Source organism: Drosophila suzukii, chromosome 3 (genome assembly GCF_043229965.1).
Source record: "Drosophila suzukii chromosome 3, CBGP_Dsuzu_IsoJpt1.0, whole genome shotgun sequence".
NCBI classification, from domain to species: Eukaryota; Metazoa; Arthropoda; class Insecta; order Diptera; family Drosophilidae; genus Drosophila; species Drosophila suzukii.
The window spans coordinates 68,966,953-68,992,702 of NC_092082.1; the positions used below are offsets into that span (position 1 = coordinate 68,966,953).

Consider the following 25,750-nt stretch of genomic DNA (forward strand, 5'->3'; position numbering starts at 1 on the left):
TTGGTTTACAATCCCCGAAGAGATTTTTGTGACAACCCCTTATAAGTTACACTCTCTTAGCCAACTGAATCTAAAGCTATTACAGTTTTTGGGAATCCCCCAATTATGCAAGTGAATACCAGGGATACCATAAAATACCAGGGCATCAAAGCCTATGTTTTGATTTTTGTATAATTTATTTTCTTCCTTTCCACTCAGATACATTACCATTTCGTTTCCCATCAAACGTATATAAATTCTAGTTCGAGTATCAAGTCAGGTTCCCAGAATCCAATCGATTGTAAACATCGACTAGAGCCGCCAGTCCGGCAACGCCCGGGCATTTTACGTCAAAATTGTTAGTAGACGCAGCTGATTTCCCAGCGCCAAACAAAGTTTGAGCAAAAGTACACAATGTCAGTCGCCGACACCATTGAATACGTGACCCTGGGCAATCCTGTCAGCAAAATGGTGGCTTCGTCCGCATCAGCACTGCTCCGCACCCTGGTAACCAATCGAGTATTCCAGTCAAAGTTCCGGGTGTACTGATTACGCTTCTTCTTTTCCCACGCAGGGTTTGCGTCCCAAGAAGGTAACAGTGCAGGATACGAATATGGGTTTGGTTCCATCCGCCCAAAGCTACGGACATTCCCATGGCTCGCTATATTCCCTGGCCGGCAGCCACTACCACTTCGTGCGGCTGGCCGGAATCGGCGGGGCGTCAGCCATCTTTATGGGAGCCTACTGCAAGTACGTCCTGAAGGACGTGAGCGATCCCAAGGAGCAGGTGGACTCGCAGGCATTCGCCGATGTGGCCAACCGCATCCACTTCCTGCACTCCTTCGCCATGATGGCCATGCCTCTGGCTCACTATCCTGTCATCGTAAGTTTAAAGTAGGGGAAGTCCAAGAAATCTGATATATAAAAAGGGTTCCGAGATTGTATGCTCTTGAGAGGGGCGCATAACCAACCAAAGAAGGAAAAATAACCTTTATATTTTTAGTTATACATTTTGTTAGGAAAGCCTTAAGGATATATGTAGATATTGCTGTATGCCTCTGGCCCAATGTCCTGTAATCGTATCTTCAAGTCAGGGAAAGTCCCAGTTATCTGATATATCTTGGGTCTCGACATTGTTTTCTTTACAGAGCTTTAATTTCCATGTTATAAAGAGCCCATTACCAACCAAACAACGAAAAATATCTTCAGAAGATCAAAATATTTCCAACTTTTTAGTTATAGATCTTATTTAGTAAAGTCATGGGACATGTGAATATCTCCCGTTTTGGATTTCCTGTGGATTTCCACTTACCGAGTTTTTGAAAGAGGAACTTCTGATCATCAAATTAAACCCAAAAGATCCCAAGTAATTCACAACTTTCCCAAATCGATCGTATTTGGTTTATTTGTAAAGCTTTTGTTTCTCGGTTTTGTCGTTTACATAAACTCTGTGTAAAGTTAGATCTCTGAACGGAATTTATAACAACTCGCGTTACTCTCGAATCGAAACTCCAACACTGATACTCGTATAATTGACACTCTGCTTAGCTAGTCTAATGCGCTGATTGACATTACAAAAATTGAGCTATGAATGAATATTGGCTTCGGCCAAGCGCTTCCAAGTTACTTCTCTCGTACTCCTCTATAATATAGGTATGCATATGTATATTCATGTTGTATATGAAATGTTTCCAAAGCTAAAGCTAAATGTTCAACAACCACTAATTGCAGCTTACAAAGTAATTTTCAATACCACACACGATACTTGTATAATTGGATTAATTCGGATAATTCTTAGGTTTGTGATATGAGCAGGTTCATAGCTGATATGGGTTCGGGGTCTTTGGTAGGAATTTGTTAATTTATTTCAATATTACAATTGTATTTTAAAAATGTACCAAAAAGGCATAGATTCTCTTGATTTTTTGCTGTTATTCTGTAATTGGGTTTTGTTGTCATCAGCCTTATTTGATAAGTAAAATGTGGAGCTTGCTCGAGCTCCGTTTTGTTCAGGTTAAAGCCAACAACTAAAGCTAACATCAAAATATGCACACAAAACTCTTGCCACCTTTTGCTGACTTCTAATCTTAGACAATAAACTATTACTATAGGGCCTGTTCCGTTTTCACTAAAAGACTTTTTAGATGAAGTTATGAGTTGAACTTTCGGTTAAAGGATTATTTTTATCGGTGCTGATAGATACAAATCTTTTCCTCTCTTACATATTTTATGGTTCTATATTTAGTTTGATTCCTGACTGTGGACAATTAATTGCTATAAATTCATTTTCTTGTCTCAAGATAATTTGGTATAGTTAGTATCCTAAAATCGATTGGTTACAATAGGGTGTTGATTTTACATCAAAGGTAGTGCAAATTGGAACAGGCCTACATGCATGACTTTGGTTACTTCAAGTAAAGTGATTCTTTTTCTCCCGCAGACTGGGACTCTGATGATTACGGGCACGATGCTATTCAGCGGCTGCATGTACTACCGCGCTCTGACTGGCGAAAAGAAGCTGCAGCCATATGCGACCGTGGGAGGATTCTGCCTGATGGCCGCGTGGCTGTCGCTGGTCCTGTAGGATGCGCGGATGGGAGGCTACTTATATATCTATATCTTATATAGCACTTACTGAACAGTTATGTAGTCAGAGAGGCAACTAAAGCTAAGCCAAGTTTAACATACAACATCAGCTAAAAATGAATTTCGTCTCTTTGTTTCTCTAACCGCGACGGGCAGTAATTTACAATAATTATAGTTAGTTTTAAAGTGAACTCTAGGAGGGCCTTGCAGCTAATGGAAGATACTTTTGAGTTAAATGCGTACAATTTCTTAGAGTATATAGAAGTTAGCCAAATGTGTAAATCGCTAAAATGAAATAAACAAAATAAAAACGTTTTAACAAAAGAACCAACCGAGCTGTTACATTTATTGTATACCTGTACAATAATAAATTACTATAAAAAACACACATATATATTAATACTAGGCGTAACATTTCATAGAATTCTCTTTTTGTTTTTCCCTCTTTTGGGATTTTTCATTTTTGTTTAAGGTTGTTATTGTCGTTTTACTGGAACACATAATACAAATGCAATGCGACCTTTTGAAGGCCAATGCACAAAGTTCAGCTAAAATTAATTATTGCACAATTTGCATTTCATATCAATCTTTGTTTTTTAGGTATAAAAACATTTACACTCTACGCTCCACTAACATCAGCTTATTGTCTTGCTGTTTTTTGATTTACCATCAGTTTCATCTAGTTTTATACACCTGACTAACAATTAATTTGATTTGTACACGTATTGTAAAAAAATTCCTCAGCGGCCGCTCAGTGATGGTGTCTGCTGGTGCCGCTGATGCTGTGCTATCCTAATAACTTCTGCTTGGAGGCCTCCGCAAAGAGGAAGGTCTTCTGAATGCCCGCGTTGGCCGCCGGATGATTCGTAATTGGTTCCAGTATCTTAAGTATGTAGTCTTTGAAAGCCTTCGGAACGGCGAAATGTCAAGAATCCTTCTTGAGTCTTAGGTTGTCATCATGGGCCTGGATAGAAAACGATTATAATACTATGTTATAATAATAGCCTTATAAGTTAACCCACCTTCTGTGCAACCTTCAGCAGGGCATCGAATGTCGAGTCTCCTGTCTGCTTCACCATGCTGTGGAACACCTTCTTTTCACTGGTGGTGAGTAACTCGAATGGAGATCCAAACTCCACCGCCTTTCCTGCATCCATGACCAGCACCTTATCCGAATCCATAACCGTGTGCAAACGATGGGCAATTGTGAGCACCGTGCAGTCCTTGAACTTGTTTCTAATCGTCGTCTGGATGAGAGCATCCGTTTGTGGGTCCACGTTAGCTGTTGCCTCGTCCATCACCAGAATGCGGTTCTCTCGGAGAATGGCCCTGGCCAGGCACACCAGTTGGCGCTGGCCCACGCTGAAGTTGGTACCACCCTCGGATATCTTGCTCTGCAAACCACTGGGCAGATCAGCCACCACATGCTTGAGCTTAACCTCCTCTAGCGATTCCCACAGCTTGGCGTCGCTATACTCGTCAAAGGGATCCAGATTGTAGCGCATTGTGCCCGAGAAGAGCACAGGTTCCTGAGGAATAATGGAGATCTTGCTGCGCAGATCGTGCAATCCCAAATCGTTGGTGTCGCGACTGTCGATCAGGATGGCTCCCTCGTTATAGGACAGCCGGAACAGAGCGTTGATCAGCGAGGATTTGCCGGCACCAGTACGTCCCACAATGCCCACCTTCTCGCAGCCCTCGATGGCAATGTTCAGGGATCGGAGCACATAGTCGGCCGCCTTGTCGGGGAAGTACTTCAGCGAAAGGTCGTCGAACACGATCTTGCCATCCTCTGGCCAATCCTTTGGCGGCTTCTTGTTCGGCTTGGACTCAAAGTCACCCTCCGGCTCCAGATCCTCGTACTCCACCACACGTTCCACCGCCGTCATTGTGTTCTCCAGTTCTGCCGACTGTCGCATTCCCCACTGCACCATACCGGTCATGCCCATCGCCTGGGTAATGGCCAGACCCACATCGCCTCCGTTCTCCGGGGAGAACAGGAAGAAGCTCAGTGTGATGACAGCGATGTAGACGACACAAACACAGTCCAGCCAGTAGCCAAAGGCTCGACTCGTGGCCAGGAACATGTAGTAACCCGAGCTGTGCATATCCTGGTAGTTGTCGAACTCGGCAATCAGTTCCTTCTGCGCTCCAAATGCTCGGATGGTGGCCAGGCCGTTCAGGGAAGCACTCAGGTGGGAGTAAATGGGTGATCGGGCTGGAGGAAGGTAGTTCAAGGATTAGATATTGCTAAGAAAATGGCACATGTAATATCCACTTACTGACAGCTTCGAGACGCTTAACATCTCGGGATGTGCTCAGATAGAAGACTCGTAGGAAGTAGAAGACGACCACAAGGACAAACGTGGCCAGGATGTACCACACGTTGACGATGCACAGGACGACCACGATACCCAGGATGGCGAGGAAGATTTGCATCACGTCCATCATCACGGAGGGGAGGATCTCATCCACTTGACCCAAATCCTTGGAGAAGCGGTTGAGGATGCGGCCGGAGGGGTTCGTGTTGAAGAAGTGCATCGCAGCCCGGGTCACACCTTGGAACATGGTGTTGTGCAGCGTCGTGGAGCTGCGCATAGCCAGATAGAAGAAGAGCATGCTCCGCACCAGCGAGAAGATGATCACGGACACGTTGATACCGGTGAAGTAGTAGATGTCTATGGGGTCAGTATCGGCATTGATGCGGGTTTCGGGGAAGGCGCGTCTCAACCGGGCCATAAATGTGTCTCGCTCGGCTTCACCATTCTTGTTCACCCTGGAAAAGGCAGTCGAAGGTTAAAGAAAGCTACTTTTTAGGGGTCATTAACCTACCAGTAGGACAAGAAGATATCACCTCCAGAGCCCAGAACCTGAGCACCAATGCAGAAGAAGGCAAACACGATAAAAAGTCCATAGCCATTCGCTCCAAAGTACTTCTTGTAGAGTTTCAGTCCGATGCGTCCTTCCACGCGACCCTCCTGCGTCTGCATGGGCGACTCCGCTGCCAAGGACTCGGCGGCGGATTCCATGGAGGAGATGCTGCCATGTCGGTCACGAAGTTTGCTGTTCTGCCGCGACAAGCTCGTCTTCTCTGGAGCATCGCCGGCACCCTCGTCCTTCTTGCTGGGATCCGTCAACATCTGGGCAAAGTCCAGGCCACTCTTGGCCATGGACTCGTAGGTGCCCATGGCGCTGATCTTACCCTTGTCCATAATCACAATGACGTCGGCCTGTTCCAGAAACTGCAGTTGATGGGTCACCAGCAGTACGATCTCCTCCCGCAAGAATCCACGCATGCACTGATCAAACAGATGACGTCCAACATGGGTGTCCACGGCACTGAGGGGATCATCCAGCAGATAGATGTTCGCCTTCCGGTAAACAGCCCTGGCCAAACTTATGCGCGCCTTTTGTCCACCGGACAGGGAGGCTCCTCTCTCGCCCACAATAGTCTTGTCCGCATAGGGGAGCAGCTCGAAATCCCGCTCTAGGGCGCACTTCTTGACCACCGTGCGGTAGCGATGCTTGTCCATGGGCAGTCCAAAGAGAATGTTCTGACGCACGGTGCCGGTGAAGAGCCACGGTTCCTGGGAGGCGTACGAGAGGGTACCATTGACCTTAACCGATCCCGAATCCGGATTCAGTTCACCCAGCACAGCCTGAATCAAACTGGATTTGCCGGAACCCACTGGCCCAATGACCGCCACCAGCTGGCGAGGCTTGAACTTCAGCGAAATGTTGTCCAGCGTGTAGTCCGTGCTCTTCGGGTCCCACTTGGCCTTCAGTTTGCTGATATTGATGCTGTGCTCCGCTTCGCTGGTGCGCCGACTGTTGGGCTTCAGGACACCAGTGGTCTGGGCCGCAGCGGGATCGGTGATCAGGCCCGCCTTGCCCAGCTTCTGCTCGTCCAGATCCTCCGACTTGTCGCGCACTTTGGTCTCCTCGTGCAGCATGAAGGTCTGAATACGGCGGATCGAGACCAGAAGCTCGGCGAACTGCGAGATGCCCATGGGGAAGTAGACGGTCATGGTGTTACGCAGGATGTTGTAGTAGGCTGTGATCACGAAGGCCTTCTCGGCGGTCAGGAGCTTTCCCAGCAGCACGAATCCCACCAAGCTCACAAACACCGATATCCTCGTCACGAACATGATGAAACTCTGGAGAGTGCCTCGGATGTAGTTCACATTGCGGATGGCGTTCATCTCCTTGGTGCGCACATAGTTGATCATCTTGCTGAAGGGGATCTCCCAGGCGTACATCTTGATCACCTGGATGCCCGAGATGATCTCGTTCATCATGCGCACGCGTTCATCCGTTCGCAGAGCAGTTTTCAATCGTAGCACCGAAGTCTTCTTGCCCAGATAAGCTTGCAGGGGAATGAACAGCAACATCACGGCCACGCCAAAGAAGGCGGAGATCCCAATCTGTGAAAAGTATAGGTATTATTATAGTATAACTTGTCTAAACCGAGATTCCATTATTTCAGTAATCTATATGAAGTCTTAGTCTTTATTGTCCGCCCACCTTCACTTTTGGAAATCCAAAAGATTTATATATGAAGTGCCTTTTTGGACCTACCCCAATTATATTTTAAGAAGCTAAGGGTATTTAAAACCTTAGTTCAGTTTTAAACCGCATTGATATTTTTCGAAAAACCTACATTTTTGACACTTAGGTGTACTACCATTATATTAAGTAGTTAATATCTGAGATTACTTACCTCCCTGTACATAAGATAAGTGATAATGCCGATCTCCACGGGACCCAGCCATAAATAGTTCATGTGAATGACGGAAAGATCCAGTCGGCCGACATCGTTCGAGATGAGATTGACCACCTGACCAGTTGTGGTATCGCCCAGCGCCACTCGACTCAAGCGCAGTGCCTTCCGATATATCATGCCTGCGGGGCGATCATTACTCATGTGTCACAACAAAGGGCAGAAACCCCAGCTTCAACTTACTTGTCATGGCTATTCTGGCCTTCATACCGACGTGGAACATGCCCAGCATGTAGGGATGCATGAAGAGCACGTTGCAGGCGCTCGTCAAGATCACGCCCAGGGCGTAGAGATATGCCTTCGTCTGGTTGTCGCTCTCCAGGTTGCTCGCGTCCGCATAGTAGGCCACCAGACCGCCCAGGAACAGCGGTTGGGTAACTCTGAAAAACAAAGGGTTTGGGTTATAAATCAGCCAGATGTCGGGTGGTGGGCGTTGCCCAGGCAGCTTACCGGAAACCGATCTCCAAAATGAAGAGGACCAGGCCTAGACCGGCCAGGCGCCATCCGAACACGCTCATCGAGGCCTTCAGCAGACTGGGGGTCTTCTTCTTTTTGCGCTTCTTCTCGACCTCCTTCTCCCACGCCTCGCTCAGCTTGCTGCCCAGGCGATCTGGAGAAAAGACAGATTGAGATATCAACCAGGTGCACCCAGGCCATGTCCAGATAATAAATTCCGCCTGACGGAACAACAAGGCACGCTGGCATGTAATTGGCAGATTATACTGCAGTGTTTAAAGATGCTACCAAAATAAACTACCGAGAATTGAGCCGTTGCAATATACTACCTATGTATACTATATTTATGTCTATAAATTATTCCACCTACAAATATTGCGCATCGCCAATGCCAAAAGCTTCTTAGTGAAAGTAATTTCAGAATATATATTTTACTATAAAAATTTCTTTAAACAAAGTAAAATAGATGTATAAATATATATTGCTTGTATTTTCACAAACACAAACATTGAATATTTATTACTTTATTGTTTGTATTTGCACCTAGGAGTAGACACTCGGTCTATTTTTCAGCTTATCATCATTTAAATTGACTATGTTATGGCAGTTATCATTGTATAAACCCTTCAAATTGTCAGGTTGTGAAAATATGATAGATAACATACAGATTTGTATAACGGTTCAGTCACGAATGTCGTAAAATTAATGTTATCTTTTTAGTGATAGAGATCTGTGCGTGGTAGACATGTTTTCGTCACAGCTTTGGGAATAACATCATATTTCATCATATTTAATATGTGAACTATGCCATTTATTTGGCAAATTCAAAACAAAGAATTTCAATATACAAATAACGAATCAATATAACGTTAACCAACAAAGGATTATTAATAGGAATGTCATGTCCGGAAACAAACGATTGTTATTAAAGCTAACTACTGTATCTGAGGGTTATAATGGGAGGTAAAGGCTATCATTCCTATTGTTGCTGTGGGTAATAAATCCAGTAAATAGAAATGTCTTGTGCTTTGGTTTAACTGTGAATTATGGCTGGCAACAAAAGCCAATCCCGGCCAGCTGCATTACCTCCTATCGATCTTATCGACCAGGAGATTCCCCAGCCCACTACCCTCCATTTGGGGGTTCTGATTCCGGCACTTCCGCAAGGCTTGTATCAGCCTTAGATTGCAATCCGATTAGGAACTAGCAACAAAAGCCTGAGCTTGACACTTGGTATTGTTTGAATCTGTACATATTTGCCCAGATATGTGCCATTATATTGTTAGCATTGCATAAGCCCCATAGCACGATCCACTCAATACAGTATCTCTAGGGGCCCATTTATTATAAGTAAGTAAATAAGCCTGAGTACCTAATTGCGTATACAATATCGGGGGTGTTCGAAAAGTGTTATCAAATATTTTGGGCAGTAAATTCAATTAATTGTGGCCAGCGGACGTTGTCAAAGATATCGAGTTTGTCACTTTTCGGGGCACTTCCAAAGTTTTTGAATGAGGAAATCAAAGGTCTAAAAGTGCCAGATTGGATACCACTATCTATGGCGATCGTATAATTCAATGAGAGTGAGTGATGGTGCAGAATGTTCGTATCCAAGGGCTATCTTATCGTCCGGATTAGAGTCGACTACAGTTCCGCTAAATGATCTCAATGAAATAGTTGTATATGGTGCAAATAGCAATAACCCAGACATGATATGCAGCGAAATCTAATCGCCACTTCCCCTTTCAGAGAAGAGCCCTTCAATGTTCTCTGATCCTTCGAACTCACGGAATAACCGAAAGGCTTTACAATCACAAAAGGTGGGCGCATGCTTAGCCCTATCTAATCGTAATCGTCGGGTGTCTTGAAGTGCCGGGGAGACACTTCATGTGGGGAGTGTCTGAATGCGAGAGATAGTGCGCTAAATATGCGGTTTAGTCGGTTATATAAATTATAGTTGGGACAGCAAGGAAGCGTTGAAGATACGCCGGGTATCAGGGATTTCTTTAGGAACCACTCAATGTCTGGGCAAAGGGCAATGAAATCGAAACTCGAATGATCATTGCACTCACGGATGAAGAGGGAAAGGTATCAGGTGTTTTTACTAGGGTGACTAATAAATGGGATATAGTCACATAGTAAAACCCAATCATCATCTATTGGAATCTATTGCCACATGACGTCACGTTTGCCATAATCTTGCATACGTGCTGATAAGAAATTCTTCTCTCTTTCAAAACTCCTTAAGGGCAAATCAGCTTATCAGACTTTCTTAGCTATTTCCATATAATAATTAAATTAATTGATTATAGACTATTCCGCAGATAGAGCCATAAATAATCTTGGCCTTAGTCCGAGTCTATTCATAATGACAGATCTTTTAGGGTGCTTTCGCACTAGAGAACTTTGATAAAGTCCTAACAAAACTTACCTGATTTGTGCTCCTGTAAGGCCCGGTATAAATCATTTTCATCCAGGGTCTTTTTGCGCCCCTTAAAGAATGTGGGCATGGCAAAGCTAAGAAGATAGTTACAAATTAGAAAGGGATTTTGGGAAAATTAAGTTAGGAATTCTTACCAGAACATCAAGGATGAGAAGATGTTCGACGTCTCGCGCGGATTCTCCGGCAGCTCATCGGCTTTCATTGACTGCATTTTGGTCGTTTTCTAATTCTATCGGTTTCCTAACATTGGTCGGGGTGTATCTACTGTACAGGTGCCGCTGTAAAAAGATTACAATACCATAAAATAAATATATGGCTGGAAAGTGGTTTAATTCTTCTCTATCCCAATCAGTTCCCACGTATAATGTCCAATCTAAAGATTGTGGACGCATGATGATTGCGCTTTTTTTGGTTTTTTTTATTTATTCAGTTTATTTTTCTTAACAGTTTGTTTGGCCCGCGATAAAAGTGTTGTGGTAAACATAACATGGCCTATATATTATGTTTAAAATCGAATGGATGCGAAGAAATTTTTATTGGATTTATATATTTGTTCTTCTCTGTCAGTTGCAGCACATATCTAAGTCTTTAAAAAATGTATGTCTTTAAATGATAAACCCTTACTGAAGAGTTTATTAATCTGATAATATTTTATATTATATATATATTTTTTTTTTTTTAACGAAGCTTTGAATTAAATTTTTAGTTTAAAAACGATGCTCAATTTTCTTTATAAAATTTATCAAAGTCCTTAAAATATCCAAATTTTGTGTGCATCCATTCCATTTAATTTTTATTCACTATTTCTTCACTTTTTTAGGTAATATATTTTTTTTTTTAAACAGGACTTTTTTTGATTTTGAATGAATTTTTTATGTTTTTTATTAGCTTAGATCACTTTTCAAGTCGTTTTTTACAAGTTCCCGTAACCGGTGTAGTAATAACTTGGGTTCCACGCGCGGCACTGTTAACTAATGGGGAAATCCTTCAGGGCGAAGACTCACGGTACTTTTCCACCTGGAGGATGCGGCGGCAGCTTCTCGTTAACACTTTGTGGCGCTCGTCGTGAATGAACGGCTCTTTTATAGGCGCTTGAATGAACCGCTACCCACGCACACCAGTGCACGAGCTATTATCAAAAGATCGCCTCGCCGGAGAGCCAGAGAGACGGGCTGGAGATAAGAACGATGCTCGCACAACACCCACACATTGACGGGCTAAAATCGGGAGAGCGGTGCTTGCTCTCCCCACTCTCTCTTGGTTCCTGTTGGTCTTATCAATCTTCTTTTTTGTTTATATTTGCCCAGGGAGCACTTGCATTTTGTTTTTACCTCTCTTTCGCGGGCGCAGCGGCTGTGGATGCGGAAAACGGTGTGCAGGGGAAAACGAAAGGCTCCAAAAGTGGGGTCAAATCAATAGGACAACAAACGGGACTCCTGTGGCGGTGCTCTTCCTCTTCTCGGTGCTCCTGGATGTGAATGTGCCCCACAGGACACGCGGAAATAATGGTGCGTTGTTCTATTTGCTGTGTGCTGAATTTACAAAGTTGTGCAGTGAAAAACATAAAAAACGTTAAACAAGTTCCAGTGCGTGCGCGTCGAATCTGCGCAGAGATGAAAAGCGGGCTGTCAAAACCAGAACGGAAAACTGGCAGATACACAGTCGCTCACGAAAGTATTCGTACCACAGACATGTTTGTGCTTGTACATATTCGTGATAAATAAAAATTTTTTGTAAAACCTTCCTCGAGTGAAAAATGATGGTACTTTTTAACTTCTCTTATGCCCACATTTGTTCTCCTTTTAATTATAATTATTATTTTTATAGTTTTTCTTAAATTTATCTATTTATGAATTACCGTTTGTTCATGTACATTTTCGTGATAAATAAATCTTTTTGAATCTAATTTAACTTTTCGTTGAATAAAACATGTCTTTACTTTTTAATTTCTTCAATGATCAGATTTGTTCATCTTTAAAAATAGTAATAATGCGTTGATAGCTACTACAATTATCTTTTAATAATTATTAAGGGTTGTTCATCAATTCGAAAATATGTTTAGATTCTTAGGAAACTGTTTAAAATTTCAAAAACAAAAATGTAAAAAGTTGTTTGGGTCCTGTAAATAAATAAATATTGGATATTTAACAACTAAAATTAAAAAAGAAAAATTCCTGTATTTTCTATTTGTTTTCCCAGATAATAAATAAATGACGAGTTTACAAAACTTTAATAGATGTTTTCCAACACCTACTTCCAACTACCTTCTCCGAAGGTTACTTTGAAAAAAAAGTATGACGTTTCAAAAAAGATTTATATTAAAACTTAATAACATTTTAACAAATTGATTTTGCATTGAAAGGCCAGAAAACGTCTTGACTTGGAAAAAAGAGTCAAGAGTCATACACATGTACATATGTATGTACAATGTACCCTGTAAAATGTACATATAAAGATTATATCACCTATTCATGGTCATATACTATGTTTATGAAATTATTATAGCCCCTGTTTATACAACACAGACACATTCATGAAATAATACTAGTAGAGCTGTCAAATTTTTTGAATTTGATATAGAGCTCTATAGAGTAGTAGGCTGTGAAGTAGGCTGTGCCTCAACATTTCGTGCATTGGGACTGAATTCATAGTCAACTTTCGTGTGTTATCGAATTCATGAAAAGGTGTTTATGCACACACGAATTTGACCATTAGGCATTTTGTGGCCTTAGAAGATAATGACTTCAAGAACATTTGCTTATCAAAAAAGTTATTTATTAAAAACTTGGACACTGCCGAATCTTGTTATTGTTCGAGCGCTATAAAGTAACAGATATCCTCTGGTTGCTCTTCGGTGGGCAGGTAGACGATCTCCTCGTAAACATTTTCTTCTGCAGGTGCATACTCTACTACATCGAACCCGTGTTCTGTTTGGATCAGCTCATCGATCTCCACCAGGGATCCAGTCTCCGCCAATCCATTTTGCCCCTCCAGGGCTTCAATCTCTACCATTACATCTTCCCCTGCCAGGGCGTTTATCTGCTCAATGTCATGAACAGTATCCCCTTCATCGAACTCCACCACAACATTTTCGTCCTCTCCGCCTTCGAGTTCATCAAGGTCATTTGCCGACTCCAAGTTATCATCCCGCTCCTGCATTCTGGCCTGGTGCCTCGTCGACTGCAGGTGGCGAACGAAGGCGAATCGCCGGGCTGTTCTGTAGTCACAGGCCGCGCACTCGAAGGTAGAACTGCCTTGCTTGAAGGGTTGATATTGATCTTCCGTGCCCTCAATCATCTGATTTTCCTCCTGGGGAATATACTCTATGTACTCGCTTGGCTCCAGCAGCCTCTGGACATCATTGTACTCCTCCGAACTTTGGTGGGTTTCTAGGCAGGATTTTGGCTTGATCCTGTAATCACTCGGCATGCAAGTGAACAGTATATTGTCGGTGTGTTGTGATGTTTCAGAATCCGAGGCCACTGGCTCCTCCTCCACTCTTCTTCTACGCTTCGTGTGAAATTCCTCCTTGTCTGCCTCGTCCATCAGCTTTTCGCACTCCTCCATCTCCCTCATGATGTGGCGCCTCGACTCCTTGTGCCGCACATAACAGAATCGCTTGGCCGTCGTGTAGTCACAGACCTTGCAGGAGAACAGGGAGCGATCCACGTCGGATTCGGAGTCCGATTGGTACTCCTCGTGCTCGTGTTTCTGGGATCGCCTGTGGCGCTTCAAGTCCCTCCTCCTGTCAGTGGAGTAAGTGCATCCGCTGAGTTTGCACACCAGACGTTTCAGTTTCACCGGCTTATTGTCCTGTTTCACAGACTGTGTTTCGATGTCCAAACCTGGAAAAGGCGGAATGTTTGGGATCTTTAGCAAAGCGGCTTTTGTGTTCCACTGGTACTCACATTCTTCATCCTCGTAGATAAATTCGAGAGCCTCTATCTGGAGGGTTTCCGTACCCTCGTATGTCTGCGACATATTTTTATTTTGGTTTTAAATAACGTTTTGTTTAAAAATAACAAAACAAATCAACAATTGTTAATGCATGTTACCAACATGTTCAAGCTTGAAAATGCGCAAAAGTAGGACCGCATATGACAATAATGAAAGGAACTTGTCTTCTAAAAACTATTATATTTTAAACTAAAATTGGTAAAATATAACCTTAAAGCATTCAACCAAGTCTTAATATTTGGTTTAAGTTCTCATTTAAGAAATAAATAAGTTTAAAAATTAATGCAATAGTCACCCTGTAAAAACCACTTGTTACATACAGACAAGCCGGTGCTTGCCTCTGGTCACACTGATCGTTTTTAATTTTTTTAACCAACTCGATCTTATTTTTAAACTAAATTTTATCCGTGTTTTATGCAATATTTATTATATATTTTATTAGTAAACACTTCCCCACCACCATGCAGTCCGTACTCACCCGCTCGTTGAACATTGGTAAGACAAAGCAGTTTGTGGACTTTGAGCCCAGCCATCATCAATAGTATTCTATTAGTAAGATCCTTAAAACGATATTGTTTCAGCCCGCAGATCATTGAATGTGCGGCAAATTGCATCATTGTCGGCCCTGTCGGAGACCCACCAGATGCTCCAAAAGTCCTGCCGGGATTTTGCCAACTGTGAGCTAAGTGGAAATGCAGCCAAGTTCGATCGGGAGCACCTGTACCCGGAAAAACAGATCCGCCAGATGGGCGAACTGGGAGTGATGGCGGTGGCGATTCCCGAGGAGTTGGGTAAGTAATAACCCACCTGATATCCACCTAGCTAATCCCCTACTGCTGCTCTACAGGTGGCACCGGTCTGGATTATGTAGCCTATGCCATTGCCATGGAGGAAATCTCTCGGGGATGTGCCTCTGCCGGCGTCATCATGTCGGTGAACAACTCTCTCTATCTGGGACCTCTTCTCTCCTTTGGTAACGAAGCCCAGAAGGCTAACTACATCACTCCCTTTACCACCGGCGAGCGAGTGGGCTGCTTTGCCCTTTCCGAACCTGGAAATGGATCCGATGCCGGAGCTGCGTCCACGATAGCCACCGACAAGGGGGATCACTTTGTGCTGAATGGCACCAAGGCCTGGATCACCAATGCCTTTGAGGCGGAGGCAGCCATCGTTTTTGCCACCACCAACAAGCAGCTGAAACACAAGGGCATCTCCGCCTTTATTGTGCCGAAGAATACCAAAGGGTTCTCGCTTGGCAAGAAGGAGGACAAGCTGGGCATCCGGGGATCCTCGACTTGCCAGCTGATATTCGAGGACTGCGAGGTGCCCAAGGAGAACATGCTGGGCGAGCCGGGTTCCGGTTTCAAGATTGCCATGCAGACGTTGGACGCCGGAAGGATAGGAATCGCTGGCCAGGCGCTGGGCATTGGCCAGGCAGCCTTGGAACTGGCCGTGGACTACGCCCAGAAACGACAGGCCTTTGGCAAGCCCATCGCCAAGCTGCAGTCCATTCAGCAGAAGATCGCCGACATGTCGCTGGCCATGGAATCGGCACGTCTGCTCACCTGGCGCGCCGCCTGGCTGAAGGACAGCAAGCAGCCCTACACCAAGGAGGCTGCCATGGCCAAGCTGGCTGCCTCGGAGGCGGCCACCATGTGCTCCCATCAGTGCATCCAGATTCTGGGAGGAATGGGCTATGTTACCGACATGGCAGCCGAGCGTCATTACAGGGACGCCCGCATCACCGAGATCTACGAGGGCACCTCCGAGATCCAGCGGCTGGTCATCGCAGGCTCCATTCTCAAAGAATATGCTAGTTAAGATTAAAGTTTTGACCTAAAGTTAAGCAAAATGTTTGTTAGTAGGAATCCTCATGGAAACAATTGTATAGATGCCCATTCTGCAACAACAAAACAATAGTCCAGAAGTTTATAAATACCTCTTATTTTAGTAAGTCAATTTAAAAAATTGTTTATGATTAAAAGGGCTAAAAAGTTTTAAATTGTTCTTTTTAATATTTCAAAAAGGTTTAAAAATATAAAATTGATTGTATATATTTATATTTACCTAGCTAACTTTACCAAAAAAAGAACTGCGTTACAAACATTTTTAAAATATTTAAATTAATTTAAATTGTAATTTGTTTTATTTTAGGCACAGTGTGAATTTTTAAAAAGGAGTTGGAGTTAGCGCCAAACTTACAGCAAAGTCTTCAGATAGCCTGTTTGGTATATTTAGGGCATCTTTTGGTATATTTCCCACAAACCGCGAACGGTCACACCCCTGCACATTTCCACAAGTTTCTTTATTTATTGATAATTATTCGTTACGCGGCAATTAACGCGATGCAGTTGCAGCAAGTGCGTGGTAGTGGGCCCGTGTGCCACTGAGGAGCGCGCGTCCGCCTGGCAGAAAGTGCATCGAGCGCGGAGTCCGTCCAAGAACACAATAGTTAGTGCCAAGAATAGCTGCGATCGAGCCCAGTTCCCAATCCAAATCCGCATCCGAATCGGATCGAAACAGCAGCAGCCGCGATGGATGTGGTGTGTGTAATCGATACGGCGGTGGGCGACCATCTGGAGGATCGCCTCTGTGCGCTGGAGGAGATCAAGCAGGCGGTGCAGTCGGCTGGCGCCAATTTTCAGCGGGTTCAGGTGCGCCAGATGGGTTATACAATGCTATGCATATGAGGCGAAATATATATCCCAGTGACATCTCCCACTTGCCATCCCATCCTTGCAGTTCGAGCGCCTGGACTTCGGGGAGACGAATGTGCTGGAGACGTTCTACAACGCCGATGTGGCCGTCATCGACCTGAGCATCCTCACCCAGCAGCGGCCGCTGTCCTATCACTACGGCGTCCGGGAGAGCTTCGGCATGAAGGAGAACATCCTCATCTACAACGATGTCGAGTCCAAGCAGACACTCAGTCTCAAGGTGCGTCCCCTGATCCCCTTCTGTTTACCCCACCAGGTGTGTCTGGTCAAACATCTGCGGGCGTGATCGGGACTCCCTTTTCGATAAGATAAATGCTAGACCAGCTACGGTGAAGAAACGGCGGCCAAATCGCGACTTCTGCCCTAGTTGTTGTTGCCGATCTGTGTACAGTCGAGCTTCGATAAGTCGAACTTAATTTTCTAGAAATTTCTATCAGGGTTTTTAAAGATTTTATTAAACAATAACTTAAAATCAAATCACTCTATATATGTACTTATGTACAAGAATACTTTATTTTGAGAGTAGCACGGAATTTCGAAATAATCTTCAATTTTGGTTTTTAATTTAATATATAATTTGTTCGAGTCATTTTTGATGTGCTTTGATCCTCCGGCACTTTTTTTTTAAATTTTTAAACTACTACTGCCGATAAATCTTGAAACAGTTTTGAGGAAATTTGGAAACTTAGAGCTTTCTTAAAGCATCTCCTTTAAAAATATTGGCAATCTGAAAGTAAGAAAAATATTTATAAAACTTTTTTTAATTACGAGCGATTTTCCTCCTAAGGTTTTTTTTAGACATGTTTTATACTTTGTTCCGAAATTCGATTTATGGAAGCTCTACTGTATTTCCGTGGAAACGCTTTCGTTATTTTTGTTTTGGCCGCGGCCGTTAAACAACAAAAAGCGTCGGCCCCAGCAATAACAATAACAAATGCGAGCACGCCCACGCAAACACTCAAAGCGGCACGCACACACCTTCACCAGCGGCGTACACCAACGCAGTGTGGCCTGCATTCACAGTGGCGGCCACTGCATTAGGCTCACCTCTTTGCCTTTGCAGCTCTCGTGTGCCAACTACCTGTTCCTCAGCTACAAACTGAATGCGGAGAGCAATTCCTGCCACCTGACCAACCAGCCCAACAGCAACAAGGAGCCCGCCACCGAGTCGCGGGTGCCCACCCTGCAGTGGCGCCTCAAGAGGAAGCTGCAGGATGTGGAGATCCAGTCGAAGTGAGTACTGGCAGCCAGTCATCCGACACCATTAAGATTACATAGGGGAATGTATGCACTTTTTTTTTAAATTTCCGCAGCAAGAGATTGAACCAATAAGTCACGATTTGCCGATTTATTATATTGGTTTAAGAACAAGAAGGCATATCAAATATCAAATATTGTGATTTCTTGCTAATTAACACCAATCTGAAATTCTGTTGAATTGGCTCACGGTGTACATATAAAATTAATCAGATGCTAATTCCAAATTAATAAATGGTTTTTGTATCGCCTAGGAATAAATATAGCACAATAATACAACCCAATAATTACTAACTTAACCAAAAAAGAAACAACGCTAACTTCCCACCAGAACATGGAAAAATGTTTTGTTTTGCTTTATTTATGTACCTACAAATTAACCCAAGCTATTTTCGGTTACTTACAGAGCCCACATGCGTGAGAAATTTCTCAGCGACATGCGAACGGCGCGGGACACGTACGCCACCAATACCGCCAAGCTGCAGAGCATCTTGCATGAGATGCGAAAACGACTGGACGACCCGCATGTCCTCTCCGGCGAGGTGGTGCACAGCTTCATGTGCTCGCTGCGGGATGTGCAAGACTACGATGCCATGGTACGGCTAGTGAACGACTTGAAGAACATACCCAACACGCGGAAGTATGTGGAGACGGGCAACATGAGTTTCCTGTACGCCTTCGCACTGAACCGAAGGAATCGAAAGGGTGACCGGGAAAAGGCGCTGGAATCATCGCTGAAGGCGCTCGAAAAGAAGGAGAACCACTTCCCGGACATGCTTTGCTTGTGCGGCCGCATCTACAAGGACATTTTCGTGGAGTCGGACTACACGGACGCCACAAGTCTGGCGCACGCCATCAAGTGGTACCGCCAAAGTTTCGAGGTTCAGCCAAATGAGTACGCGGGCATCAATCTGGCCACCTTGCTGGTCATCGAGGGCAAGGAGTTCACCAATACGGAAGAGTTGCAGCACATCGGCATGACACTGAACAATTTGATCGGCAAGAAGGGCAGTCTATCCTCGCTGAGCGAGTACTGGGACGTGGCCACTTTCTTCGAGATCTCCGTTTTGGCCAAGGACTATGCCAAAGCGATCCAAGCTGCCGAGTGCATGTTCAAGCTGAAGCCACCCAATTGGTATCTAAAGTCCACCATCGGCAATATCTCTCTTATACACCGTTTTCGCAAGAAGCCCGAGGAGCGCATGCCTTCCATAGAGGAGCAGGTGTTCCAGTTCTGGATGGACTTCTTTTTGGAGGCCACAAACACCGAGGAGGTTAAGAACAGCATTCGCTTTCCCATACTGGTTGGTATCCTTAACTTATACTTAAAACATTATTTGTAACTAATATCATTATCTTCTAGATCCTTGAGCCGCAGAAGATCTATATGCCCAGTTACGTTACCATTAATATGGATGCGGATGAAAAGTCCATACAGATTGTTAACAATTGTCTGGCCCATGCTAAGAATGCCTGCAAGAAACTCCATGACTTCCTTTTCGTTGCATCGAAGATCAAATCCGTCAGCCTTTATAAGCGGGATGATCGCTGTGCCTATTTGTACGTGCATCACAACTCAGATGACTTCCAGATATACTTTCCGTCCACCGAACGCCGGCAGAAGTTCTACGATCTGATCCTGGAGATGACCGCCGACCAGGTGGTGTTTGTCAATCTCAGCAATGATGACGCTCAAATAGAGGTGGGTTCTTTAGTATTTAATTTCCCTTCCAATAGCTGACTTATTATCCTATCTTTCAGTACGAGTATGACTACGATGAGCAGAACCGCAAAATGGTGCTGGGCAAGGGCACTTACGGAACAGTGTACGCCGCCCGAGACAAGCAGACGCAGGTCCGAATCGCCATCAAGGAAGTGCCGGAAAAGAACTCTCAGGATGTGCAGCCGCTGCACGAGGAAATCAAGCTACACTCTCAGTTGCGCCATCGTAACATCGTTCGCTACTTGGGATCGCGCTCGGAGGACGGCTTCTTCAAGATCTTTATGGAGCAGGTGCCAGGAGGCTCGCTCTCCGACCTCTTGGAGACCAAATGGGGTCCGCTCAAGGATAACGAGTCCACCATGGCCTTCTACTCCAAGCAGATCCTCGAAGGACTGAAATACCTCCACGAGCAGGACATTGTACATCGCGATATCAAGGGCGACAACGTGCTGGTTAACACATACAGCGGCGTGGTGAAAATCTCAGATTTTGGCACCTCCAAACGGCTGGCCCGCATCAATCCGATGACGGAGACCTTTACGGGCACCTTGCAGTACATGGCGCCGGAGGTCATTGACCAGGGCGTGCGTGGCTACGGTCCGGCGGCAGATATCTGGTCTTTTGGATGCACAAACGTAGAGATGGCCACGGGCAAGCCGCCGTTTATCGAACTGGGCTGTGCCCAGGCGGCCATGTTCAAAGTGGGCTACTACAAGAAGCATCCCAACATACCCGAGGAACTCTCCGCCAACGCCAAGAACTTTATCTTACGTTGCTTTGCCATAAGCGTGTTGGACCGGCCCTCCGCCTCGCAACTGCTCGAAGATCCCTTCTTACAAGAGTGAGTTTCTAAAGTGGTACAAGTAAGTCGAACGCCACTCTTATTGCTCTGTTTATTTCCTCATTCAGTAAACCTCGCAAGATGCGTCCGGCTTTGCCCATCAACACTGAGTTTGGTCGGAGCATTTCGGTGCCTGCCGATCGATTTGTGCACAAAACCACACCACCCTTGAGCTACAATACAACCTGCAATACGCCCACTACGCCGGAACTGGAGTAAGTTAATCACTTGGACCTTCAATATTAAGTTTGACCTTGCCTAATTGCTAGTATAGCTTATCTTATCTTGAGAATGCTTTCGGAAGGCAATATTTTTTGATTTGTTTATATGTATCTTAGATTTTTTCGTCTACTATTATAAACCACTTGTAATTATCGTTCAGTTTACATATTGATTGGTGTTATCAATTAAGTGCATCTTTAATGATTGGCGAAATGCGCACTTGGACCTTACTACTGAAAGGGCAAAAATATATATAGTATTCAATACTTAATCGCTACTATCTCCTCCTCACTTCAGCATCACTCACACATCCTCGGTGGACATCGACGAGCCGCACAGCAACCAGTTTCTGCTGGAGCGACGAAATTCATCTGGATTTCTTCTCTCACCGGAGATCGAACCCTCCACACCATCCCTACGCACAAGCATCAGTGAGACGAGTGAGACTGACGGCTTCTACCGGCTGAAGAAGGATTCTCAGCGACGGACGACGCTTTCCAAGGTGCTGGCACTTGATGAATCAAAGATCTGCGATATTTGGCTAAAGAAGGTCGACGCCGATCAACACTCGATTGCCATTCGCAAGAGCGATTTGGAGGTGTTGATTCGGGGCCTTCGGGACTACATCATGAACGAAAACGAGAAGCATTTGGAGGCGACTATCAACGAACTGAAACAAAAGCTGAACAACGACGCAGTGGCTTTGGATCATCTGCATTTAGCCCTATACTCCTTTCAGGACGCCGTGGTCTGCGTGCTGCGGTATCACTGCATCAAACCTCACTGGATGTTTGCCTTAGATAATCTCGTCAAGAGGGCCGTCCAGGCGGCAGTTACGATTTTCTCTCCCGAACTGGGCGCCAATCTGGCGGACAAGGATCTGTCTGGAAATGATGATGAGAGTGTGCACCTCAGTCTGATGCAGCAGGGTTCCACCGAAAGCCAGGAAAAGCATCAGCAGATCCTGGAGAAGGTGCAGCCCACGAGCAGCACTGGAGGAGGTGTCGGACTAGCGCCCGCGGAGTCCTCCGGCGATGCCTTGGCCAGTTCGTTGGAGTGCGCCCGCATACTGAGAGACATCCGTGAGAACCAGCAGAAGTTACAGCGTCAGCTGCTCGAGCAGCAGCGCCAGAGCATGAGGGCCCTGCATAACATCAGCCAGGAGCTGGCCCACATCTACATGGGCGGAAGGAAGAGATTAAGGTGGGTCAACCATTTGGGAAGTTTGATTTTTATACTAATTTATATAAACTTCGCAGGCGCACCATCAACGGCTTTAACAAAAAGTGCCATAGAATGAGTCCCAGTGTGGGCGGATTGTCCGGTGTCCGTCCAACCCTAGCGGGCAATCCCCGGAGGCAGCTAAACAAGCATCACTTTGGTCTTCACGAGATAGACGAGCAGTTGGAGCAGTGGCTGACCCAGCAGGAAATAGACGAGTTCTCAAAGACGCTCATTCTGAATGAAGGTTTCACATTTGAGGATTTCATCTACAACATGGAGAAGCTGGACCTCATGAGGCTGGGACTACGGTGCGATGGAAACTATCTCTAAACATAGATCATTACTTAACTTACTAAACTATTTTACAGTGTTGGCATCGAAGTGCGCCTGTGGAAACTCATTATACAGGAGCGAGCCTGCACTTCATCCGATTGCGTGGACAGTCCGCCGAGCACCTACCACAAACCCATTGGTGGCAGTTGCTCTTTGGCGCTGATTGACAACAACAATACGCTACCATCACCCACAACAACGACTCCCGGAACGCCAGGCATCAAAACGAAGATCAAAAAAAGCGAAAGCGAATACGATTCCTGCAGCGAGTGACTGGAGTTGAGAGCTCTATAAGTTGTGCCTTAACAAATACTACTGATACAATTAATTGTTAATGTTGTCCATGTGCTACTAACCGCTGTGAAGCTCAGCTCAGTGAGTTTCCAGCCCCCCTGGGTGAAATTCGAGCAGATCGACTGGTGGTTTTCCGAACTTGGAGTTCGAAAAGAGATCGGTCTGTTTGTGTCGAGATTTTACCATTGCATGTTAATTTATAATACAAATGGAATTTAAGTGCCTTTAATTTAAAAGAAAAACAACTGAAACTGAAAAATACATTGTGAAGTGCTTTGCAAGAAATTGGATTTCTTAATCAATTGGGAAAGATTACCTTTTAAGTGAAAAACAAGTTTTGTAATAACTTTTCTAGTTCGTTTGCATTTATTTTTTTTGTTTAGTTTTTTGTTGTCTTTAATTGACATTGCAGAAGATTTAATAACTGAGTTTACATTGCTTTTTGTTATGTAAGAAATTTGCATAATTTTTTCATTATTGTTCTTTTTGATGTTATTCGAAAGCGTTTCGTTCTGTTGCTGCAGTTGTTCTTGCTGTTGTTGTTGTTGTTGTTTTTGTTGCTGTTGTTGTTGCTGTTGTAAGTAGTTAGATGTTGTTGCTGTTCTGGTTGTTGCGCCAAAGAATTTATGCCTTGGACTCGGCCTCGCTGGCGGTGGCCTGGGATTGGGCATCGCTGGACTTGCCATCGTCGACCTTGCCAAAGACGCAGCAAGGACACTTCTCCTTGAGGGCCAGGCGGTATTTGGGATGGCTATAATGAGAGGCAAGAAAATTTGTAAAGGATTAAAGGATAAAAGGATAAATATGCCCACCTGATGCCATATACAATGGGATTGTAGCAGGCGGCCGACTTGGCAAAGCAAGCTCCCCAAATGGTGTTCAGTGGTGTGAGACCCTCGAACTTGAACAGTCCCATGCAGTTGATCACCAGGTATGGAGTCCACGCCATGAACCACAGGCTGATGGTCACCAGGGCCACCTTGGCCAGCTTGCCCTCGGCGCTCTTCTCGGCATCCTCAGAGGAGCGGAGGGACTTGACATTCATCTTCTTGGCCTGCTCGCGCATGGCCTTCTCGTGGGCGGACACAGCCTGGGGGAGCGGTGGAAATGTCGGAATTAGTCGCTGGAACGGATTAGTCACCTCTGCCACTTACAGCAATGATGAACCAGTAAGAGTAGCAGATCAGGAACAGCGGGATATAGTAGACGAAGATGGAGTAGAAGATCAGGTATGAACGTGGATTCCAATCGCGTTCCAAGTAGTCAATACCGCACGATGTCAGGTTACCCTCCGGCACATACCTAATAAACAGGATTGATTTTTAGAAAGGCTTCTAACCAAAATATTTTTTATTAAGCAGCCAATTTTAATAATATACCGTATAATATTTTGTGATTTTTGAAACAACGTTATTTTAAATATTTTTGTGCTTTTAAAACTTTTAAGTACTAACCCCAAAATATTAAATCCTTTTTTTAATTCACAAAATGAATCATTTAAGAGCTCGGGTAACATTTTCAACTTAGTATTGTATATGGATATCAAATAAATTCTATCAAATAAATTCTAAGCCCATTGATCTTTTCATAACTCTTAAGTTTACGAAAATCCAATTATGTAACTTAACAAATTTCAATAAATATATTCATGGAACACCTTCCCGTGCGAGGACTCACCTGCTCCAGCCGAAGGCGGGTGCCAGGCACCAAATGCTCGACATGAACCAGATGTAGGCGATCTTGCCCAGGGCCAACGGAATGGTCATCGGCCGGCCGGCCATGCCCTTGACGATCACTTGGTAGCGATCCAGCGAGATCATGCACATGGACCAGATGGAGCTGCAGCCGAAGGCCGAGCCCAATCCGGCGTATATGTCGCACATCATCGGGCCGAGCACCCAGGTCTCGAAGTACAGATTGATACCCATCATGGGGGTGTTGGTGATCATGATGCCGAAGTCGGAGATGGCCAGGTTGATGACCAGCAGGTTTGCGGGCGTGCGCAACGACTTGGTGGTGGCGAATATGTAGATCACCACGCCATTTCCGCACCAGGAAATCATGCCGATCAGGATCATGTAGGCGGTCAGGATCTTGGCCCAGATGGGGTCCATCGCGGGGAACTGGTTCCAGTACGGACTGATCAGGTGGGCCATGTCGGGCGTTACTTTGTCCACCACCGATCCATTGGACAGGGGGGCAAAGTGTGGCCCCAGTGTGTTTACAAAGCTGCAACGTAGAACCGAAATTTAAATTTTATAGTTCTGAATATAATGGTTGTTATAGAAACCACTGGAGTTACGAAACAAAATTATGAAGGTGTCAAAAAGTATGCAATAAAAAAAGAAACGTCTTTCTATAACCGATTGTTGTTGCATTCTTTTATTAACCCAAGTGGATTCCATAGTTTTTTTTCGTATAATCTCAGTGATCTATGGATCTTTGGATCTCCTTGTGATCGTACCTCTCCATTGTGTATTGGTTACTGGCTGCGTTACTATATCCCGCCTATATCACACTTTCTACATAAAAAGCAGCAAATTCACTAATAATATTTCTAACACTTTTTACATAAAGGATTCCTGGTTTCTGAATATTTCACTGGGCGGACTATTCGCGGCGATTTGTCGTTGGAAACCTGCATTGCTTGCATTTCGGGCCCTGGCTTTTATAGTTTTTCCATAGAACCTATGCCTTTCAAATTCAATTAGCCCAAACTAAAAATATGGGTATAATGTCAAGAGGAAGGTGTCGACAGCTTATAATCATAATAGCCATAACAAAAGCAAATGCACATCGCAATGGGCCAATGTCAATAGTTAAGGGGAATTTCAAAGGTTTCTGCGAAGGGTTCTGGCCGAGCTTTTGCTTTGGACCCAAAGGGGTGTGGAAAGTCAACAATTTAATGTGCCAATAATGTGAAAATAAGAAAACTAGT

The 25,750-nt window shown here is 44.6% G+C and overlaps 6 protein-coding genes across 6 annotated transcripts; 3 read left to right on the plus strand and 3 right to left on the minus strand.

Moving 5' to 3' along the window:
• Positions 1 to 296: 296 nt before the first annotated feature.
• On the plus strand, positions 297 to 2,892 carry LOC108015971 (transmembrane protein 256 homolog). Its single transcript, XM_017082554.4, has 3 exons — positions 297 to 486; positions 554 to 862; positions 2,420 to 2,892. The coding sequence occupies exons 1-3, from the start codon at positions 394 to 396 to the stop codon at positions 2,561 to 2,563; spliced, it is 546 nt and encodes a 181-aa protein (XP_016938043.3). The 5' UTR covers positions 297 to 393; the 3' UTR covers positions 2,564 to 2,892.
• On the minus strand, positions 2,875 to 11,399 carry Mrp5 (Multidrug resistance protein 5). Its single transcript, XM_036816654.3, has 10 exons — positions 11,249 to 11,399; positions 10,379 to 10,522; positions 10,233 to 10,318; positions 7,796 to 7,955; positions 7,529 to 7,725; positions 7,286 to 7,467; positions 5,398 to 6,989; positions 4,848 to 5,341; positions 3,588 to 4,783; positions 2,875 to 3,529 (listed from the first exon to the last, which is right to left on the minus strand). Exons 2-10 carry the CDS (start codon positions 10,453 to 10,455, stop codon positions 3,491 to 3,493), a joined length of 4,023 nt encoding a protein of 1,340 aa, XP_036672549.2. The 5' UTR covers positions 10,456 to 10,522; positions 11,249 to 11,399; the 3' UTR covers positions 2,875 to 3,490.
• A 1,598-nt stretch (positions 11,400 to 12,997) lies between these two features.
• LOC108015961 (uncharacterized) lies at positions 12,998 to 14,323 on the minus strand. The gene is made up of 2 exons (XM_017082543.4): positions 14,153 to 14,323; positions 12,998 to 14,089 (listed from the first exon to the last, which is right to left on the minus strand). The coding sequence occupies exons 1-2, from the start codon at positions 14,223 to 14,225 to the stop codon at positions 13,050 to 13,052; spliced, it is 1,113 nt and encodes a 370-aa protein (XP_016938032.4). The 5' UTR covers positions 14,226 to 14,323; the 3' UTR covers positions 12,998 to 13,049.
• Positions 14,324 to 14,541: 218 nt separating this feature from the next.
• Arc42 (Activator-recruited cofactor subunit 42) lies at positions 14,542 to 16,354 on the plus strand. Its single transcript, XM_017082539.4, has 3 exons — positions 14,542 to 14,696; positions 14,783 to 14,992; positions 15,049 to 16,354. The coding sequence occupies exons 1-3, from the start codon at positions 14,663 to 14,665 to the stop codon at positions 16,020 to 16,022; spliced, it is 1,218 nt and encodes a 405-aa protein (XP_016938028.4). The 5' UTR covers positions 14,542 to 14,662; the 3' UTR covers positions 16,023 to 16,354.
• A 127-nt stretch (positions 16,355 to 16,481) lies between these two features.
• On the plus strand, positions 16,482 to 23,097 carry Ask1 (apoptotic signal-regulating kinase 1). The gene is made up of 10 exons (XM_036816710.3): positions 16,482 to 16,855; positions 16,944 to 17,138; positions 17,982 to 18,151; positions 18,582 to 19,479; positions 19,539 to 19,877; positions 19,937 to 20,739; positions 20,808 to 20,954; positions 21,259 to 22,164; positions 22,221 to 22,493; positions 22,554 to 23,097. The coding sequence occupies exons 1-10, from the start codon at positions 16,736 to 16,738 to the stop codon at positions 22,789 to 22,791; spliced, it is 4,089 nt and encodes a 1,362-aa protein (XP_036672605.2). The 5' UTR covers positions 16,482 to 16,735; the 3' UTR covers positions 22,792 to 23,097.
• A 58-nt stretch (positions 23,098 to 23,155) lies between these two features.
• ninaE (neither inactivation nor afterpotential E) lies at positions 23,156 to 25,472 on the minus strand. The gene is made up of 5 exons (XM_036816715.3): positions 25,277 to 25,472; positions 24,490 to 25,041; positions 23,967 to 24,114; positions 23,625 to 23,902; positions 23,156 to 23,563 (listed from the first exon to the last, which is right to left on the minus strand). The coding sequence occupies exons 1-5, from the start codon at positions 25,282 to 25,284 to the stop codon at positions 23,437 to 23,439; spliced, it is 1,113 nt and encodes a 370-aa protein (XP_036672610.1). The 5' UTR covers positions 25,285 to 25,472; the 3' UTR covers positions 23,156 to 23,436.
• Positions 25,473 to 25,750: the final 278 nt, after the last annotated feature.

Coding starts and splice junctions, on each gene's coding strand:
- Ask1 (XM_036816710.3), top strand. CDS start 16,736: ATGGATGTGGTGTGTGTAATCGATACGGCGGTGGGCGACCATCTGGAG. Junction 19,878..19,936: donor ATGATGACGCTCAAATAGAG/GTGGGTTCTTTA, acceptor CCTATCTTTCAG/TACGAGTATGACTACGATGA. Junction 22,494..22,553: donor CTCATGAGGCTGGGACTACG/GTGCGATGGAAA, acceptor ACTATTTTACAG/TGTTGGCATCGAAGTGCGCC.
- Mrp5 (XM_036816654.3), bottom strand. CDS start 10,455: ATGCAGTCAATGAAAGCCGATGAGCTGCCGGAGAATCCGCGCGAGACG. Junction 7,726..7,795: donor ATTTTGGAGATCGGTTTCCG/GTAAGCTGCCTG, acceptor TTTGTTTTTCAG/AGTTACCCAACCGCTGTTCC. Junction 5,342..5,397: donor GATATCTTCTTGTCCTACTG/GTAGGTTAATGA, acceptor TGCCTTTTCCAG/GGTGAACAAGAATGGTGAAG.
- ninaE (XM_036816715.3), bottom strand. Junction 23,903..23,966: donor CTTACTGGTTCATCATTGCT/GTAAGTGGCAGA, acceptor CCGCTCCCCCAG/GCTGTGTCCGCCCACGAGAA. Junction 23,564..23,624: donor CCCATTGTATATGGCATCAG/GTGGGCATATTT, acceptor CTCTCATTATAG/CCATCCCAAATACCGCCTGG.
- LOC108015971 (XM_017082554.4), top strand. CDS start 394: ATGTCAGTCGCCGACACCATTGAATACGTGACCCTGGGCAATCCTGTC. Junction 487..553: donor CAGCACTGCTCCGCACCCTG/GTAACCAATCGA, acceptor TTTCCCACGCAG/GGTTTGCGTCCCAAGAAGGT. Junction 863..2,419: donor TGGCTCACTATCCTGTCATC/GTAAGTTTAAAG, acceptor TTTCTCCCGCAG/ACTGGGACTCTGATGATTAC.
- LOC108015961 (XM_017082543.4), bottom strand. CDS start 14,225: ATGTCGCAGACATACGAGGGTACGGAAACCCTCCAGATAGAGGCTCTC. Junction 14,090..14,152: donor TATCTACGAGGATGAAGAAT/GTGAGTACCAGT, acceptor CGCCTTTTCCAG/GTTTGGACATCGAAACACAG.
- Arc42 (XM_017082539.4), top strand. CDS start 14,663: ATGCAGTCCGTACTCACCCGCTCGTTGAACATTG. Junction 14,697..14,782: donor CACCCGCTCGTTGAACATTG/GTAAGACAAAGC, acceptor ATATTGTTTCAG/CCCGCAGATCATTGAATGTG. Junction 14,993..15,048: donor GGCGATTCCCGAGGAGTTGG/GTAAGTAATAAC, acceptor GCTGCTCTACAG/GTGGCACCGGTCTGGATTAT.